This window comes from Melospiza georgiana, chromosome 9 (genome assembly GCF_028018845.1).
Source record: "Melospiza georgiana isolate bMelGeo1 chromosome 9, bMelGeo1.pri, whole genome shotgun sequence".
NCBI classification, from domain to species: domain Eukaryota; kingdom Metazoa; phylum Chordata; class Aves; order Passeriformes; family Passerellidae; genus Melospiza; species Melospiza georgiana.
In genome coordinates, this window is record NC_080438.1 from 2,619,176 (window position 1) to 2,638,690 (window position 19,515).

At 50.8% G+C, this 19,515-nt stretch overlaps 1 protein-coding gene across 2 annotated transcripts in view; it reads right to left on the minus strand.

Moving 5' to 3' along the window:
- PRRX1 (paired related homeobox 1) overlaps positions 1–19,202 on the minus strand; it is a 38,481-nt gene extending 19,279 nt beyond the window's left edge. For both annotated transcript variants that reach the window (XM_058030006.1, XM_058030007.1), the window contains exon 1: positions 18,962–19,202. In XM_058030006.1, the coding sequence (XP_057885989.1) occupies positions 18,962–19,202 (241 nt within the window). The remainder of the gene's footprint in view (positions 1–18,961) is intronic.
- Positions 19,203–19,515: the final 313 nt, after the last annotated feature.

Here is a 19,515-nt window from a genome sequence, read left to right on the forward strand (position 1 = left end):
AAGTGCCTTCAATCCCAATCTAGAGAAACTGATACCATGGGATGGGCTCTCTCTCTGCTTCACTGCAGCATCCCTCAAGGGGATTTCTGAAACCACCTCATCCCTAGGAAAGAAAGCTCAGCTGCTCCTGGCTGCTCACAGAAACCTCAAGAGCCTTCAACTTCATTCGGCCAACCTCTGGTCCTGTGGGCAAGTGTGCAGGTGCTTCCCTGTCAGAGGAACCCTCTTCCCTCTCCCTCTTCTTCATGCAGCTCTCCACACATCTCCCAGACCAGGCTAGCCAGCTGAATGCCCTCTCTGGGCATCCTCAGGGCCCAGCCAGGCGCTGGACAAGCTGAGCTGGAACCAAGCTGTGAGCAACCAGAGGCTCCTGGCCATGGGGCACCACTAGCCCAGATGCCTGTGGGCACATCCTCCAAGTGGCCCCACAGCCCAGCACACTCACACCAACCCTCCAGGCTCCCCTGTGGTCACAGAAATTGAATTCAATTCCTTAATGGAAATTCCCGATGTGCCAACAGCTGTACGTGCAACCTGGACAGAGCCTGGGTTTTCTGGTACAGGTCAGCTGCAAATGTCCTTCCATCCCAGGCACAAGGGACACTCCAGAGCGGTGCTGGGTGCACTGAAACATCCCCCATGCAGGTCCTGGAAGATGCAAATTGCTCCACAAAGCCATGCAGCATGGTGTAACAGAGATCAGAGCACCCAAAGAAGCCCAAACCAGCTGGGAGAGAACTAAAGCACCACGGGCTGGTCCTGAAATAGACTCTCTTTTTCTTTTAAGCACGGCTCATTAAATGTTTGCTGGAAAAACAGAAAAGCATTTTCCACAGAAGGGAGGACATCCAAGAAAAGCCCTTTTGGACATAAATTGGCAAGAGACTCCCAAGCATTTATCTTCAGCATAGAATGTGCTCTGTCAGGAGGGCTGTAACTAACAATACGCTGAAAAACACGCCACAGACTTCCACTGTATTTTACTTGGCACTAAGGGGTTATTCCTCAACACAAAGTATTCACAACTGGCATCAGTTAAACGAGAAATTACAACCTTCAAAAGACCTATTTAGCATCAGCTGCAGAAAGTATGGAATTTGCCATGGGCTTTGATGACAACAGATTATTCCCCATAAAACGCTGCGAAGGCGCTCGGCGACAATGCTCGGCACGAGCTGCTGGTTCAGCAGGGGGGATTGGGAATTCAGCACTTCCTGCCCCTTCTCAGGAGGCTGCTGCCTGCTTTGGGACTGCTCATCTCCCTCTGCCCAGCTCTCCAGCTCGCTGGCAAGCTCAGCCACAGGGCAAGCTGGTTTTTGCAAGGGGTTTGCTAAGCTATGGCTGCTAAACTCTAAGCAGGCTACAAAAAGACCCTGAACTCATTCTCCCCACAGCTCATTAAGTTAAGGAGGAATATGAGGGAAGCATCCCATTCCTCCAGGCTGGATGGTCAGCTAGGATAGCCTGAGGTCAGCAGTGTGGAAGTTCAGGAGCTCCATCACCTCTTGATCCTGCACAACTCAGCCACAAGCCAGGACAAAAGGCAGCCTCCCTTCCCTGTCCCTGGATTATTCCTACCTCCCCAGCAGGAGGAAAGAGCTCTGCCACCAAACTCCTCAGGCCCTCAAGCTTTTCTCCACCCAGGCTCTGGCAAAGGAGAGCTCAGAGCTGGGAATCCCTGCTGGTGTTTCTCAGGATGAATGCTGTGTGCTTGCAGAGCGAGAGAGCATGCCTGGGAAGGGAAAGGCCATCACTGGCTGTCTGCACTGCTCCAGGGCTATCTTTAGTTGACCTGGAAAAAGTGACAGTCCAGAAACAGTCCAGAAACAGTCTCCACCCTGGCTCTCAAAGGGGGCTCCAGAGAGGTCAGCCTGAGCTATGTTTTCCTGCCACAAACCTGGAGCCTGCTCGGTGAGCTGTAAAACATCCCCGTCCCTCTGTTGGCAAAAGCTTTTCTGTTTCATTCCCCAGAGACAGGGATTTCTTGAGTAGATACCCTTTGTCTACCTTGTCCTAGAAGGAGGTTTAGCCATCCACAGGACTTGTGCAGCACCAACAGAAAAGAAAGGGGAAAACGAATCCTTTTTGCAGGCAGCTGCAGCCTGTAAAACCCAGCCTGCACCAGTGAACCCCTGCAAGGCCAGCAATTGTCACCTGGCTTCAAATTCAGCGTGTCTTACTGGGCTGGGGACAGGGGAGAGCTTTGCCAAGGCTGTGCCACTCAGAGCTGTTCATGCACAGCAGGACCAACCTAAATATTCACGCATCCTGGATCCTCCCAGAACTGTGCTACAGGCTCCAGACTGCCTGTGCCTCCTCTCACTGCATTCTCTGCTCCTTTCTAATCTTAAAGCTGGCTGAGTCTCATCCTCCCACCATACACACACTGACAGAGTTGTGCTTTTGTCATCCCAGGTTTTAACACGACCCCAGAATCTGAAGCCTAAAATAAAAATCATATAGATAATTAAAAGCCACAATCCTTCAAGCAATGCTGAGACTGAGCTTTGCTCTTGCTATGCCAGCATGACACATTCAGGTAGTGACAGTCTTCCCATAAAGGCTCTGGGTTCTCTGTTTAGTGAACCAGGCATCCTGGAAGCAATGGCCTGTTGTCACCATGATATTTTCTGAAAAATCCTCTTTGCCCAGGATTTTCTCCTGGGAAGCTGAGAAGCCTCAGAGAGGAATGAAAACAATAATTATCTGATTGCTGCTCCTGTGTTTGCTGCTTTGGAATGTGGCTTGGACCTTGTTTACCAACAGGTGAATGTTTGATTGCTTTAAATTAATGTGAATTGTTTTAAATTAATGACCAATCACTATCAGCTCAGTCACGAGCTTTCTTTATCATTCTTGCTAGACTTCTGATGTATCCTCTCTCTTTCTTTAGTATAGTTTTAGTACAGCATTAATATAATATAATATAATATAATATAATATAATATAATATAATATAATATAATATAATATAATATAATATAATATAATATAATATAATATAATATAATATAATATAATACAATATAATACAATACAATACAATACAATACAATATAATATAATATAATATAATATAATATAATATAATATAATATAATATAATATAATATAATATAATATAATATAATATAATATAATATAATATAATATAATATAATATAATATAATATAATATAATATATCATAAAATAATAAATCGGCCTTCTGAGAAGTCGGGGTCAGATTCTCATCTCTCACCTTGTCCTGAGGACTCTCACAAACACCACAGCCTGTCATTAGTCAGCTGTTTTGTTTTAATGGCTGAAGTTTATCAGCTAAATCCACCTGCAGAGGCAGGTGTTGCTCTAGGCACTACCAGTCAGGCACAGAGCTAAAGGCTGAAATGCCCGACTTTAGAAAATGCACAGGAAAATCTCAGCCATTTCCCAGTTCACAAGTCAGATGGAAATTTCTATAGGGCAGAGCCTGGAAGGCAAACCTTGGAGTCCTTTAGGGGAAAAAAAAAAGCTTTTTAAATTTACTCTCCCAAGCCAAGATGATCAAGTGGGTGTCCTGGAATCCTGTTTTATTTCCCAAGCTCTGATGGGAAGGAGCCTGACACGGATCCTGCCCTCCCAGCTCACACCCTGCTTTCACTCAGCACGTAGCTCAAGTGCCCCCTGATGAACAGAGACACCCCCCTGAATGAAAACCAACAGGAACAAAGCCCCAAGTCTCCACACAAAGTAAACCCAAGTTGTATTTCAACCTAATCAGGTCCCAGCATTAGGAGCACTACAGGAGCTGGAGATGAAAATCTCCTTTTGAGCTGGAAAACTCATCCCCGATGAAGGATGGATGAGTTACAAAAACAAATATTACATTTGGTTCTGGCTAACAGGAGAGCTGAAGTACTCCCAAAGATTATAATTTATGCACAGCTGACTTCAAGTCCTCTTGCTTGCTGAGCCCAGGCTGTGATACACCCTACAGATTTCTCCCACAAACCTCTTCTGTTGGTCAGACATTTGTTTCCTAGGCACTCTGGCAGTTTTATGGAATCCACCCCCTGGGCACAGATAAAATACCAAAACCCTCAGTCCTGGGCAGGGGTTATACACTTTCCTGGTTCCCTGCTAGCCTATGGCCAAAATCAGGTGTTTCATCCTCACTGCCTGGCTCGGGAGCCCTGCTGCTGAGCTCCCCCAGAAAGAAGGGTGCCCATGGCCACCCTAATCACAGATCTGCCCCAGAGCTCCACCAGCACTGGCTGAAACAGGCCAGGCTGCCCCAAAACAACACCAAATCCCTGTGACTGCCCAGACAGCTTTGGGGTGTTACTGGGACCAGCCTGCCTCACCTTCACCTACTCCCACGCTTCCCGTTTTCACATAGAAAGAGCTTTGACTTCTCTCAAATCATCAGAGGAAATAAGGAAATAGAGGAAATAAGGAAATAAATGTCAAAGGCTTGAAACCCAAACACTTTAAAAGTTGCAAATGACAATAACCACAGGGGTTAGAGGAGGAGAAATGCCTCCTGTTGGCCAGAACAGAGATGCTGCTCCTGCACCATCTCCTGCTGTGCTTCTTGCCCTTAAACTGCAAAATCCAAAGAGAGGGAAAAGCTGCTGGAAAACCCCATCAAAGATCTGTTCCTGTCTCCTGGCTTCCTGTGCTCCCTGTGCCTTGCTCAAGGCCCAGCTTGCCACGCTGGAGCGAAGCGAGCCGAGGATGTGCCTTGGTCCTTTGAAGCAGCCACAACAGAGAAAGAAAGGGGACATCCTCTCCTCAGGGACCTGCCACACGGGGCTGGCCTGGCCACCAGCACAGCAAGGCCAGCCTGCAGTGTGTGGCAAGCAGGAGACAGGCAGGGATGGGGAGGAAGCCATGGGGCAGAGCTCAGATCAGCCCCCCACAGGAGATGGGTGTTTTGGATTGTGCCCTCAAATCCCAAATCCCTCAAGGTGCCTTCCAGAAGGGCAGCCCAGCTCTCCCAGCTGGCTCACAAGAGGAAATGCTTATAGTGCAATGTGCTCTTTGCCTCTGATCTCACAGCAGTTTTTGAGGAATTGGCCAACTTCAACCATGTTTCGACCATTTGAACAGAAATCGTGAAGGTAATTCAGCTCCTGTTAGTTTTTTGAAAACCTGGTGGCTTGAAAAAAGGAAAGAGGATTATTAATGTCAGCAGCCAAGACCAAGCAGCTGGGTGAGCCCAAACTTTTACAAGACACAAGCACCCAGAGTCTCACCCTGCTGCTCTAACAAAACAAAGGAAGATGCCAGCAGAGCTCAGCCCAGGTGGGCATCCCTGGAGGTGCACAGTGGCAGGAGCAGCATTGCCACCTCCACATAACCCCCTCTCACCTTCCTGGTAAGACCAGGAGTGGAGGAGCTGACTGAGCAGACCAAGCTCCAGATTTTGGTGTTTTTAACTATTAGTCGTGGAGGAAGCAGAGCTGGAGACCATGGGGAGTGCAGCACCAACTGTGCCTGTGTGCCCTGCAGGGAGGGAATGCAGCCCCTGCTCCTGGGGGCACATTGGCCACCCCACCCCGGCCATCCGTGCTCCAGTCCCCGCTGCCACGGACCTTCGTGTGGGCTTGGGCCAGTAGATGGCACCAGAATAACAGAGAATGGCAACAGAATGACAGAGAAACCCTTCTGCACCTCCCCACAGCTCCAGCAGCCCCATCCCTCCCTCAGCACTGGCACCAAACGATGGCTCTCAGCTCTCTGTTTTAAAAGCCTGTTCAGAGCTGACTTCTTCAGGGCTTCAAAAGTTTAACCAGTGTCTCTAGGAGAAAAAAGGAGATTTCCAACTAAGAGATACCCTGCCTTTCGGAGGGTTATAAAATCTCTTTTTTTTTTCTCTCTCCTGCAACTTAGATGATGCTTTTAAATGAAACACAGAAACAAAGTATTTGCCCAAAGCAGCTGCTTTCTCCATAATTGCTTTAATTTGGAGAAGGCTTCCCCTATCCAGCCAGAACTGACAGGAGTACTCTGCCTGCTGCATTTGAATAGGATCTGCATTTCTTGATGCAGAAGCAATTCACTTGAGAAGTGCCAGGCTACATTTTTAGGTAGGAAAGTCCCCTTCACTTTGGCTCTTGTGACTGTCAACACTGTTAGAGGACAGAGCAGAGCTGCCTCCCCAGCAGCTTCTGCTGCCAGATAATTACAACCTCCCTGACTCCAGTGGGCTCAGCATCATCTCAACCCTCTCAAAACAAGCAACAGGACTGGCCCAGGCCAGGGTTGACATTTTCTGCAGGAGGTACCCACCTCTCTCTTGCACACCAGGTGTGCAAAGACTTCTCTCTTTACAAAGAAGATGCCCCAAAACAGAATTAACAGCCAGTGCACATCCTGCAGCAAAATCCATCAATGTCACAGAGAGTTAAGGATGATCCTATTCCCACTCCTGCCTTGTGGTACCTCCTGATCATCAAGGTGGGATGTTGTCAGAAGGACCTGGGCAAAGATGATGGTGGTCTCTGCAGCACAGACAGGATTCTCCCAGGGAAATGCATTTTTTAGCCCCTGTCTCAGCTGTGACAGGTGACAGGATGTGTGTGGGCACTACGTGGTGGCACCAAACAGCCTGGAGCTGCAGCCACAGCTGTGCCTGGGGCAGGTCTCATGTGCTTAGGGAGGCACCAGGATAGACTCAGAACCTTGGATCCTGCTTGGAGGATCTGGGACACATTCAGAGACCACCTGGCTTTTCCCACTCAGACTGAGGTTTGAACATGGCCCAGCCCAGCAAAGCCTTTAGAGCAGTGGGATGATTTGGATCTTCCCCCCACATCCCCGTTATTAATCACACTGAAGAAAAGTGCAAACTCCAAACCAAACCATTGCCAAACCATTTCTCGGCACACTTCATACTCCATGTCCCTTCTAGGAACAGAGCACATTTGGAAACCTCCACAGCTCCACACTCCTTGGCCAGCAGCACATCCATGACCACATATCCACAAACACTGAGCTGTGGGGCTGGAAAATGACCACTCCAGCCAGGTGGAGAAAGGCTCCCATTTCCATGGGCTCAGTGATGGAGCAGAGAACCAACCATGAGGTCTTTGTTTCATGAACCTTCCTGGAAGAGCTGCATTTCTGCAGCTCTTTGGGCATTCCTGGTTCAGCAGCTCTCTCCCTGCTGGTGACAACTGAATGCACCGTGGGGTGTGGATGCAAGGGATGGGGGACTGCTCTGATCATCCCAACCCTGCAAACCCTTCTGCTGCCTTCCCTTGGTGCCAGCCCTGCACACCCACCCCAGGGAGCTCACCCCACCACTTCAGAGATGCTCTGTCCCACGAGGATGCTGAGCACGTTTATCCCTCTTCCCAGCACTGATGACATTTGCAGCTCTCCCTGTTTTCCTCATTTTTCCCAAAGCTGGCAGGGATGCAGCTACAGGAGACACTGCTCACTCAGAGCCTCAAGCTGGCCAGAAATAGCAGAAATCACACACAACAGCCTGCTGCCTTCAAAGCTGCAGTAAACTCCAAAGAGCTCCTGAAATACAAGAGAAAGCTGGGCTATTCCCAACTGCAGGGCTGATGTTTGCCCTTCACAAGTTTTCCTATCTCTGTTATTCCTAATAGAGAGATTTTGGAGATTTGGGATTTTGGAGATTTGGGATTGTCCCATAAATGTGAGGCAGCTGGTTCACATAAGGGCCTGAGTTATGATCTGAGATGAGGACATTGCTTTCCTGTTGTGTTTCTTGCTATGTTTTGGTTCAGGCCTGTAAACAGACTCGTACCAAGTGGCGATCTGTGCTCTCCATCTGGTCCTGTGCTCTGGTTTCCTGGCAGGAACATGCCTGCAGCCCGAGCTGAGCTCTTCAGTGTCTGTGTGAGACTCAGCCACAGCATTTCACCCAGTTACCCCACTGGTGAGACCAATAACTCATGGCTGACAAAAGCTGCTCTTCCAAATGGGCTTCCAGGCATTCATGGATGCAGCAGCCAGCGCTCTCCTTTGGAGTTATTTCTAGTGATTACACAGCATCTCACAGCTAAAAAATGCATTTCCTACCTCCTCTGAATGCACGTCTGGCTTTTGCTCACAGCCATTGGCTCTCATTCCACCTTTCTCTGATGGATTAAAGGCAGGGGGGAGAAAGGCTTCTACCTAGAAAGTCACAGAAATGTGGATTTGGCAGTCACAGCCACAGGATCCACAGCACTCTAACAGAGCCTCTGTTAAACAAGTTCCTACTAAAGTCACACAGCCTCTGACACTTGGGAGGATTCCCTTCCCAAGGTAGGATGAGCTGTATGCTGTTTATTCCTTGCTTGTCTCCATCAGATCTGTGACTGAAGTCTCAACAAGGTTTCCTTCCAAGGAAATCTCTTCCAAAGCTTCCCTACCCTCTCTAGACTTGGGAGGATTTCCCTACTGCCTCACATCTGCAATGGCAGTAGGTGGGCTTGGAATTCAGTTTTTACTTGAGCCTGAGCACCTCTTCTTTCCTTCCAAACTGGAGCCAGAGCTCTGTTTAGCTTTTCTCTGGACTCTTTTTTACTCAGTTTGCACCTTCTTGGCACACAGAGCCCACCTGGAGCCCTCCCCAGCGCAGGGAGAGGATGCCCCACAAACGAGGCCAAGCTGTAGGACATGCTGGGGGTGAAAAACATCTGCCTCTCATAAAGATGTGGTGTTCTGCACTGAGCAGCAGAGCTGGTCCAAGGCCAGACAAGCAGATTTTGCAAAAGGCATGGATGCACAGCGCTCCAAGGGAGCCTCTGTGCTCCCAGTTCATCCCAGATCCCATCCTGCCCTCCTGTCCAGGGAGAAACGCTGCACTGTGACATGGGCAAACCTCTGTGATCTCACCAGAGGAGCATGGGCAGCCTCTCCCCCAACTTCTCCACTGGGAATCAGTGGTGGAGAGGAGAGGGATCCACCCTGCCAGGGCTCCCCCCCAGCTGGAGGCCCTGGTGGTGCCAGGGCACTGGGCAGGAGGCTCTGCACCAAAATAGGTCATTAGTGAGCAACTGGGGCTCTGCATTCTTCTCCAGGCCCTGCATTTTCCTAACGGGAATGCCTCAGTGGGGGGGGAAGAGGAATTTACAGTTCCCTTCCAAAAACCATTCTTTGTTTGTTTGATGGTTTTTTTAAATGATCGAGTAACTTGTGAATACATTTTCTGATGATTCCCACATCCTCCCAGCTGGAGAATGGCTCATGAACAGACTCCAAGCTCTGTAAATGAGCTTGTTAGTCATAAGTCTTCAAACAGGCTTGATAAACAACTTTCAGCCTGCAGGATATTCATCAACCATTCTGTCTGCCTGGTCTCCTGACACTAATTTATTATTTACAATGAGAGATCCTTCTCCTAAATCACAGGTGATTGTTTCTTTTTACTGATTAGTTGATTTTTTAAAAAAAAAATTTTTGAGGGGAAACAATGAAAAACAAATCACAAACAAGCATAGTGCTGCAAGCACTTATTCCTGAGCAGTCCTCCTAGTTTCCATGACACGTATCAGAAGTTTTCCAAATGAAACAAACTCTCAGTAACGATCCTTTTTGGCCAAACACTCAAGAGCAGGCTGTAGCCAAGAAAAAGAGTGTGACCATCCCAAGCAGCCGCTGGGAATTTCAGTGCCTGCCACCAAACACTCCAGGGACCTTCCAGCTGATCAGCACGTGCTGCTCCTTGCACCCCTTGGGCTTGTGGAGAGCCCAGGCACCCCAAGATGTTCAGGAGATTCACATCCACGTGTAAAGAATCTAAACCTGAAAAGCCATGCCAGCCCATGGGTGGGTGCACACAGCAAACAGCTCTGGCCCCAAGGGCATGGGGTGCACTCAGCAGCACCAGGTTGAGTTCCCTGCAGGAATAAACCTTGCTGAGGTTGCTCCAGGTCTTGGAAGGGGATATTCTCAATGCTAACTCCACAAAAGACAAGCAGATGGAATAGCAGTTTGCTGGGGATGGTGCAGAAGGAGGAGAATCTTCCCAAACTGCTGTTACATAACATATATAGCCAGAAAATTCCAAAGCCCCTCACTAGGGCTCAGGGTTGTACCCAGTTATATTGGGAGGAAAACTGAGGCATGGCAAGGTAATCCTGGTCAAGTTATGGCAGTGAGTATAAAGTAAAACAGACCTCAAGATTCTGTGGCCAACACACAAAGGTGCATTTGAGCAACAAACGACAGGCTGGGTCATCTGGCCTGATATTTGGAGGGAGAAAATCCCTTCTGTTACAACTGAGATTTTGAGTGCAAGCCTTTTCTGGGCAGGCTGCTCCAGCACCAGCACACACTCGACCCTAAAAACCTGCCCTGCAGTTGTCCCAAATGGAGCAGCTCTCCTTGCCTGGGGAACACGGAGCAAACACCCTCCTCCAGGGGCTGCCTGCTGCGTGTGCATCAAACCCACACTGCACTTCCACCCTCACCTCAGCTCCCACGGACAGACATGGACAGAGTCCCATCAGCAGTCACAGTAAAGGCAGCAGGATGCAGAGCTTGGCTTGAGAGCTTTTTCCTCTCCCTGAGTGTGAAATCACCAACACATTTCCTCTGACAAGCTCAAGTACTCAGCGCTGGACGGGCAGCGCTAGCAGCCTGTGCCTACAGCCAGCCTTCCCTGGGACACAGCCTGGTCTGCAGCCTTCCTGGTCCACAGGGACCATCCACCCTGAGCAGGAGCTCTGTGCTGGATTCACAAACCCCTGCTCTGTGCCCTCCACCCAGGGTACAGGTGATGCTGCAGGCAGGACGATGAGCACGGAGCGCTGCCGGCACTTCGGGCCACAAGGCAGGGAGAGGGCTCTAAAGCTTGATGGGGGTACACAGCCTGGCCTGCAGCCTTCCTGGTCCACAGGGACCATCCACCCTGAGCAGGAGCTCTGTGCTGGATTCACAAAGCCCTGCTGTGTGCCCTCCACCCATGGTACAGGTGATGCTGCAGGCAGGACGATGAGCACGGAGCGCTGCCGGCACTTCGGGCCACAAGGCAGGGAGAGGGCTCTAAAGCTTGAAGGGAAACCAGCCCAGGCCTGGTGGGGACAGGAGCTGCCTGCAGAGCCACCAGCAGGGCCAGCCCTTTGCAGCAGCAGCCCCAGAGCATTAACACTCTGTTTTCACTGTTACGGCTCAGGCACTTTTCCCTTTTAAGTCCAATCCATCCCCACCGAGCCCCGCCGCGGCTGAGCTGACACGGGGAGAAGTGACAGCTCTTTGAAAGCTGCAAGCATCCCTGGTTTGGTTTTTTTTTTTTCTTTAAACAAATGTGGATCGTATTAGTGACACTTCCAAAAAAGAAGATGATTTCCAGAGGCACTGAGCAGGTCTGAGGGCCTCGCTGGCACACCGGCTGCAGCTCTGCCACCACTCACTCAGCACAACAAAGCCCAGAGCAGACAGACCACTCCAGGCTCCCCACGAGCTCAAATCCTCAACCTTCACTGCTCCAGCACCTACACTGAAGGGCTGGAAGCTGCTGCCTTCTGCAGCCACCCACCCTTGCTCCATCAGCACCAGGCACCCTGCTTTGATCCCCGTGCCCTGCTGCTCCCTCCAGAGCCTGATTCCATTCTCCTTTCCCAAGCCTGCCCACTCAGCAGCTGCTGCTGGCAATTCCCTCTTGCCCCAGACTGGCAGGACCAAGAGAACTTTGATTTGCTTTGGTCAAGGAAGCCAGAGAAGTTTCATCTGCTGGTGGGCTCAGAGCAGGAAGCAGTGTCCCCAAGCTGCTGATGAGTTCCAGCCCTTGGTGCAAGAGCAGTTTTGCTGCCTGAGCAGCTCATCAAGACGTGGAGAGGGTCCCAGCCAGATCCCGAGCGTCTCTTTGGATGTTTGCCCTGCCCAGCAGTCTTGCTGACTGGCTGGAGTTTCTCCTGTAGGAAAATTTCTCTAGCCAGAATGGGGGGAAAATTTGGGTGGAATATGAACTGGATGCTGCAATAGGATGTAGTGATTTGTTAAGAGTGCAGCTGGCTCCCTTTGCCTCTCATCTAACCTTCCCTTCCAGGAACACGAGGCACCAGGATGTCCTGGGCTGCCACCCCAAGGCAAACGTTCCCTTCACATGGGCACGTATGAAATCCAGACTGTCTGGGGCAGTGCTTTAAACTGTGCTGTAACCTCTTCTCGGCCCCTGGAGGTGAGAGAGGAGCCCAGAACGCTCTGTAAGCTGAATTGGATGCTCCCTGGCTTGCTCATCAGGCCTCTCTTGGCCTTCACAGACTCAACCTTGCAGATGCTTTCCACTGCAGGAGGTGCCCTCAGCTTCAGCACCACTGCTCCCTTCCTTTCTCAGCCAGAATCCTCCAGTCTCTCTCACTGGAAAGGAACTTCTCTTTAATGATGCCCCCAAAGCGCCAGCAGAGAGGCAGGGCAGCTCTGCTGAGCTCCCATCCCCACCTCACAGCATCTTCCAGGGATCAGCAAGAGGGCAGGAAAAGAAACATGGATTAGGAACACAGCACAGATTTCCAGGGCAAATCTATATTAACAATGCAAAGGTGAGCAGGGCCGTGAAAAACTTCAAATTATCTCCAGCTAAGGAATGAAATGGATGGAATTCTTCCCTGTGAGGCCCTGCACAGGTTGCCCAGAGAAGCTGTGGCTGTCTCTGGATCCTGGGAGTGTCCAAGGACAGGCTGGACAGGGCTGGCAGCACCCTGAGATGGTGGAATGTGTCAGGGTTGGAACTGGACGATCTTTAAGGCCCCTCCAACCCAAACCATTCTGGAATTCCATACAACCAATCAAAGCTGAGGTGCTGAGGAGCTTTGGGAGCTGTGCTGGACAATGGGAACACTGTCCCAACACAGGGTGACAAAGGACAAATCCCTGCATTGTAGGGCTGCTACATCCACACCTGTGAGTTTCCACTGAGTCTGTAACACAGAGCCTCTGTAGAGATCTCCAGTGGGTGGTGAGAGGTTGGATTTGTGCTGCATCTCCCCCTCAGGAGGAGGCACTGCTGCCATCCTTCTCCATGCCCTCCAGACTGCCATCTCACCCCTCCTTGGAGCTGTCTGCTCTCCCACCAGAGCAGCCAGCAGGTTCTGAAGACATTTCCCACATGCCGCGACCAAACAACAGGTTTTTCTTGGGGGAACCAGACTAAAAACCTGCTCCACCACCCAAGCAGAAGCTGAAGCCTTTCTGTGCCCTGCATGTAAAGCCAAGAGGACAGTTCAAACATCAGAGCCGTGGACAACAGCTCCTCCAGCCAGACTGTGCTGAGTCTCGCTTCAAATCTCCATAATCCGCCCCAAAATCCAAGGCTCCTTTAGGAAATGCAAGCAGGGTGGGGAAGCAGCAGTGCAGTGATTCATCCTCCCCAGAAACAGAGGCCCAAGGCTGGAATACTGTGACACTTGGTAAATATTCGTGATGTACTTCATTATGCAACAGAGGCCCAGCAGGAACACAGCTCCCTCAGGGCTACTTAATATGGGTTTCAAAAACGATTAAATATATCATAAACAACTCCCAACCAGGAATAAACACCTATAATCCCATCAAGTCATTCTGGTGATGTCAAAAACCATGGGAGTCAACTCGGTTACCGGGAGGAAAAATAAAAATACATCCTTGAAGGAATTACAGCCCTGTAATTCTGTGTCTGCCCTGTGAAAGACCCAACTCTCCCAGCCCCTCCTGCTTTTCCTCCGTCCGTGCTCTTGCTCTTTTCCTTTCAGATCACAGATTTTGAGGCATTCTCCACTTCTGCTAAGGAAAAAAGATCGAGCTCCCAACTGCAGACCGCAAAACCGCTCCATGCCCGCACAAAATACTCCACTGGCCGAAAAAAAGGACCTTTTTTGCATGACTCAAGGCTGCTGGTCAGGTCTTCAAACACTAATACTCATCAACTGGCACACACATAAGCGGTTCATTGAATCACATGCAGTGACTCGTGTGAGTAAGGCCTGCACAAATTAACCCTGAGATAATATTTTCCCATGCAATCACTGCTTTATACATCATCAAAAAGATGGAAAATAGACTGGCTAGCAGTGGAAACTCAGTGCAGATGACAGAAAGCTGATGTTCATTAAAAGCGTTCGAGCAGTTTAGACCAAACCTTTCAGTTTTATGAGAGATTTCAAAATCTAATTTTCATGGAAATGTTTTCATTACATTAAGGGGGGGAAGGAGGGAAAGTAAAAACCTTCGGCAAAATCTTTTTCAAATTAAAAAGTTGGAAGCTATGAGTGGATGGATTGAAAACACAAATACCATCAGCAAATTACGAGACCATGAGAACCAGGAAGCAAAACTGATTATGATCAAAAAAAGTGAAATTCACAAACAAATAGAAGTTTCTTTTCACCCCTCAAAAGGAAAAGCACTCTCAAACAGAGCCAGCTCCCCCCTCTACATTCACATGGCTCTTTTTACTTTGTTTATATCAGTACCTTGACCACTTTCGTTTATTTCTTTGTGCCTTTTTTTTTAAAGACTCCAGATATGTGGCAGAGCCACATTTCCATCTTCTGTCTTTGTCCAGAAGCTGGAGAAATTCACATAACAAGCACAAAACACTTTCCCACTTCAAACTGCAGGATTCAGGGATGTAAGAAAAGTGTCTGACACCGCGATACTCGCTGCAATAACCACGCATCTGCCAGCCTGAGGCCAAAATTAGATAGATATGCCCAAGGAACATAAATGGAAAGGAGTTACTCAAACTTCTAACAACTGCTTGGTGTTAGTTATCTGTTACTCAACCTTTAGTCAAGCGAGCTCTCCTCAAAGCCTCGAGGATACGCGCAGTAAAACCGGCACGCGCGCAAAGATGCTGCCAACCAAGAACTGCGCTTTTCACGCAGATCATTTACAACAAGCGCCTTAAAAACAATAATGATCTGATCCTGGCTTTTCCTACATCGGTTTCTGGAAGAGGAGAGCTCTGGAGAGTGTTTCTTGAGGAAGATTTGCCGCTGTTGGTGGGGACTGAGGCACTGGCGGCTTCCCCGGCTCACGGCGCTGTAACCTGGGGACACCAGCACCAGCTGCTGCCCCAAGACTCTCTGTCCATCAGCAGGACAAGACAGGAAGAAAACTCCAAGGTTTAATCAATTTTCCCCTCCTCTATCTATCAGCTGTACATCCCCTGCCTACGGACTCAGCATTTTCGGGGAGTAAGTGCTGTGGTTTGCTAACAAAAGAGATGCTCAATACTCCGAGATAAAGCAGAGGTTTCCAAAGAAAACTCTGCAGATGTCCCAGGTGCTTCTTCTCACCTTCATCCTCAGCAACTCAGCAGCCCAAGGAATTGCTTTCCACATTTCCACGCAGTGGCAGAGCTTTTCCATCTCTTTTTACAATTTTTTTTTTTTGGTGAAGGATGGGGAGGCACAGGAGCACAGACAATTCAGGACTTAGACACTCTCTTTTTACTCCTGCAGCAACCTCACTTGTTCTGATTAAAAAGAGGCAATTAAAGCGAAATGAATAGCCATGTGGGAGCAGACCCAAAGTCCTCCAGCTCAGGATGCTGTTTCAGACAGCCAGGAGCAGCAGTCAGAGGGTTTAAGCCCAGGCAGCAAAGGAGAGATCTCTGCCCCAGCTCATCCTTGCAGCCTGTGACTGGCGGCTCCCTGAACCAGACAGTGCTCCAAACACTGCTGCAGTGAGCAGCCATGCTCAACCCTCCCTCAATCTGCCAGTTCTTTATTGAAATAACACCTATTTCTGAGCTGTGCAAAATCCTGGGGTGACAGGCCCCATCACCCAAGAGCGAGAAGGCTGAAAAAGCCTTCCTTCAATCTGCTGCCAGAGCAGAGGGGCTGCAGGCACAGCGATGCTCTGCCTGAGCAGGGAACTCACTCACCTTGTCCCAGCAGAGTTTTCTGGGATTTCCTTCAGAAGGAGCAGCAGCACTGAGGGGTCACAATGCTCACTGGGACAGGAAAAATATCATGGGGGGGACTCAGGCAGCCTGTGCCCAGCTTTAACTGGGAATCAGCCTGATATAACCTGCCAGCCACCTGAGCGCCAGCACTGTTATACTGAAGAGAGATTAAAGGACAGCAAAAACCCCAAAACACAGAACTTGAGCGTGAAATGGACTGAAGAATGTTTTATTCACTCCTTACGAAAGAAATCCCAGCGTAACAATTTTTCTTCTGCTGTTCATGCTTTCTCCACACCATTTTATGAGCCATCAACAGCGAGCCTCAAACAAACCAACCAAAAAAAATTAAAAAAAAGCAGAAGTCAAAAATGCCCATCTGAAAAAAAAAAAAATAAAAACAATAATTGAGAATTACCCCAGAGCCACAAGCTCTGGGAACCCACAGGCAAGTGACAGGTTTCTGTCACCCTCACAGGGCACAAAAGCAACAGGAGATCATTGCCCTTTCTGGGAAGTTTGGGGGATCCCCTCAGCTCAGCATTTTCATCCCAGCTTTAGCCGGACTTAGCAAAAGCTGCGCTACCACAGCGAGAGTTGGTTTTATCTTAACAGGTTATTTTGTGACAAATTGGAAGTGGGATTGCAAAGCCCTCCCAGCCAAGCAGCAGAGGCAGGGAGGTTTGCCCTGATGTTTATCAGCTTTTAGGGTAAGGTGTTCAGAGCTACGAGTTGAAGTGAACTTGGTAAGAATGACAGCTCTGCAGCAAACTCAGCTCCTTAACCCACGGACAGCTCTCCCTGCAAATATTACAATCACAGCTGCTCCCAGGAATTTTTTTTTTCTTTTTAATAAGAGAAATGTTTTATCCTGAACCTCTCTCAAATAAAACAGTGGTGAAATATTTCCTTCAATCTCAAACATCCAAATAAAACCTTCTGTAATTTCTGTGTCAAACTACTTATCTTAATTTTTGTTTACAAAACCAGCACCAATAATTTGGTTTTTCACTTCAGTTTGGGATAAAAATCAGTGGCAGACCAGCTGATTTTCCTTCAGTTTGGAAGAGCATTTTTCGTATTCTTGAGAAATCCACAATTTCTTCAAACGGCTTTTACCTCTTCTCACTTAAAAACAGGAGAATAACTGAGCCCTGTGTTAGCTTTTCCACTGAACCAATTCTCATTTTTCACCGAGAAAAGCTCCTACCTCTGCTGCACTTCCAGCTCCAGCACAGTCCCTTTCCTGCGTGGACTGCACATTTCACAGAGCACACACAGCAGGTAGGGAAACTGAGGCACAGAGACTCCTGAGATGTGCTAAATGCATCCATGAGAGAGCCAGAAAGCCCAGTTGACAGCTCTGCCCAATAAACCTGGTGGAATTTATTCCTCTCCCTTTCTTTTTTTTTCGGTCGCTGCTTACTTTAGAATACTTCTAAAACTTTCTAATTCACCGCAACGGTATTACAACTTTTACAGCGTTCAGAGAATTTCTAAATTATTTGAAGCTGTAGTTTGGTCCCTGCTCAGCATTGCTGGCTAGAAAACAAGCCCTTGGACAGCTTTTTTTGGGTTTTTTTCCCTTCCTTTTAGAGCAAGGTGAGTATTGGTGAAACGCGGTTCTCCTTTTCCACGCTTGTAGTTGGCAAGGGGCAAGATCAGGAGTAAATCAGGAATAAATCTAAAGAAAATATGATAAACTAAATTGGGTACAGAGCAAAAGTAAAAAAAAATAAAAATTGTCTGCATTTGATATCTTGCGGATTCTCCAGCGGCACAAGTTGCTGAATCGCGGCAGCCACAATCACTGTTTTCCCCGCTAAAATACACACCTTTAGAGTCAGAAATCGCAGCTTCTCGGGTCCTGGGAAGGAAATATTTTTAAGCCCCGTCGCAGCGGCGGTGGATGCGGCTCTCGGGAGGCAGAGGAGCCGCTCGCTCCGTTCCGAGCGCTCCGGGAGGATGCTCCCCGCCGGGACCGCATCCGGCCGCGCCGAGCCCGGGCATCCCGCGGGCGCTTCTGCAAGGAGCGGCTGCCTTGGGCAAGGCTTCCCTCTTCCCCAGCTCGGTTTCCTTCGGAATACCGAGAAAACCACGTCGGATCCACGGGGAAAAAAGAGTGTCGGAGGCGGCTCCGGCGGGGGGAAAAAAAACTCACAGAAAACCAAGCCATCAAAAAATCGAAAAGCGAACGAAAATTGCAGTTGGCATTTTCGTTCGCTTCTCGTTTTGTTTGGTTGCTTTTTTCCCCGGGAAGGTCCCTCGGAAGCGAGCCCGTGTCCGCAGCCGCGGCCAGCCGGGACCCCCACGGCCGAGGATGTAATTATTTTAACAGAGAGCGGCTAAAGGGGGGTTACTGACCATGCACAGCCCCTGCACAGCCCCCTCAGCCTTTCTGACAGCGCTGCCCTTGGAAAATAACATGCGGCGCTTGGAAAACGCCGCGCAAGCCGGCGCCCATCCCGCTGCCCGAGCTGCGAGCTCGGAGTGATCCGGACGGGCACTCAGAGACCGCTCTGGCCCCCGTCCTGCCCTGTCTTGTCCTGTGCGGATCGGGAAGAAGCGGGGCTCGGGGGAGCGGCTGCACTCGGGAGCCGCGCACGCACCCTCGGGCTGCTGGCGAGCCCCGGCGCTCCCGGCAGGGCAGCGGACAATGGTCCGGACCCCATCCAGACCCCTGAGCAGCCTCCCGGTGTCGCGCTAAGCACGGCGCCGTGCCCGCTCTGACGGGCCGGATGGACGGATGGATAGATGGATGGGTGGGATGGATGGATGGAGGCTCAGCGCCTACCGCGCCTTGCCCCGTCCAGCCAAGCGCCGTTCTCAGCGCGCCCTCGCACGGCATGGACGAGGGCGCCGAGCCCGCGGGCCCGCTCCTGCTCCCCGGTTCCCCGCAGGGTGCAGGAGCCACGGCACCGGACCCGACGGGCGCGGCGGCGAAGGGCAGGTCGCCCCTTTGCCGGGAAAACAAGGGTATCACACTCCGGCCGGTGCCGAGCCCGCCGGGGCTCCCTGCGCGGCGGGGAAGGGCGGCTCGGGGAGCGGGGGAAGCCGGGCTGAGCACCAGCGGAGCCCCCTCGGAGCCGGCCCGGCGAGAGATGGAAGGGGAGGATGCCCCCGCACTTACTGTCCTGCTGCGGGGTGTCGCTGCCGCTGGTCAGCCCGGGGGACTCCAACAAGCTCCGGCCGGGCTCGCCGCCGCCCTCCTCCGCCTGGGCGGCCACCATGTCGCCCGCCTCCTCCAGGTCCAGCAGGTGACTCACGGAGAAGTTCTTCTTGGCTTGTAAATTGTCCAGGCCGGCGGGGCCGTCGAGGCGGGCGGGCAGCAGGGCCTGCCTGTCCATGGCGTGGGCATAGCTGGACGCCATGGTGCCGAGCGGGGCTGCTCTGCCCTCGCCCCCCGCGGGCGCCCACCGCCCCCGCGCCCCCCCAGCCGCCGGCGCTTCCAGGGGGGGGAGTAGCGAGGAGCGGAGCGGGGCGAGCGGGACGGGACCCGACGGCAGCGGCGCGTAGGGAAGCCCGAAGGGGAGCGGGCAGGGCCGGGCTTAAAACATGCCGGAGGGGAGAGGCGGCGGCCGGCTCGGGGCGCCGGGGCGGCGGCGCGGGGAGCTGCCGCCGGCCGAGAGGCGCAGGGCGGCTGTGGGGCCGCTGGGGCGGGTGCGCCCCGTCCCTCCGCCCCCG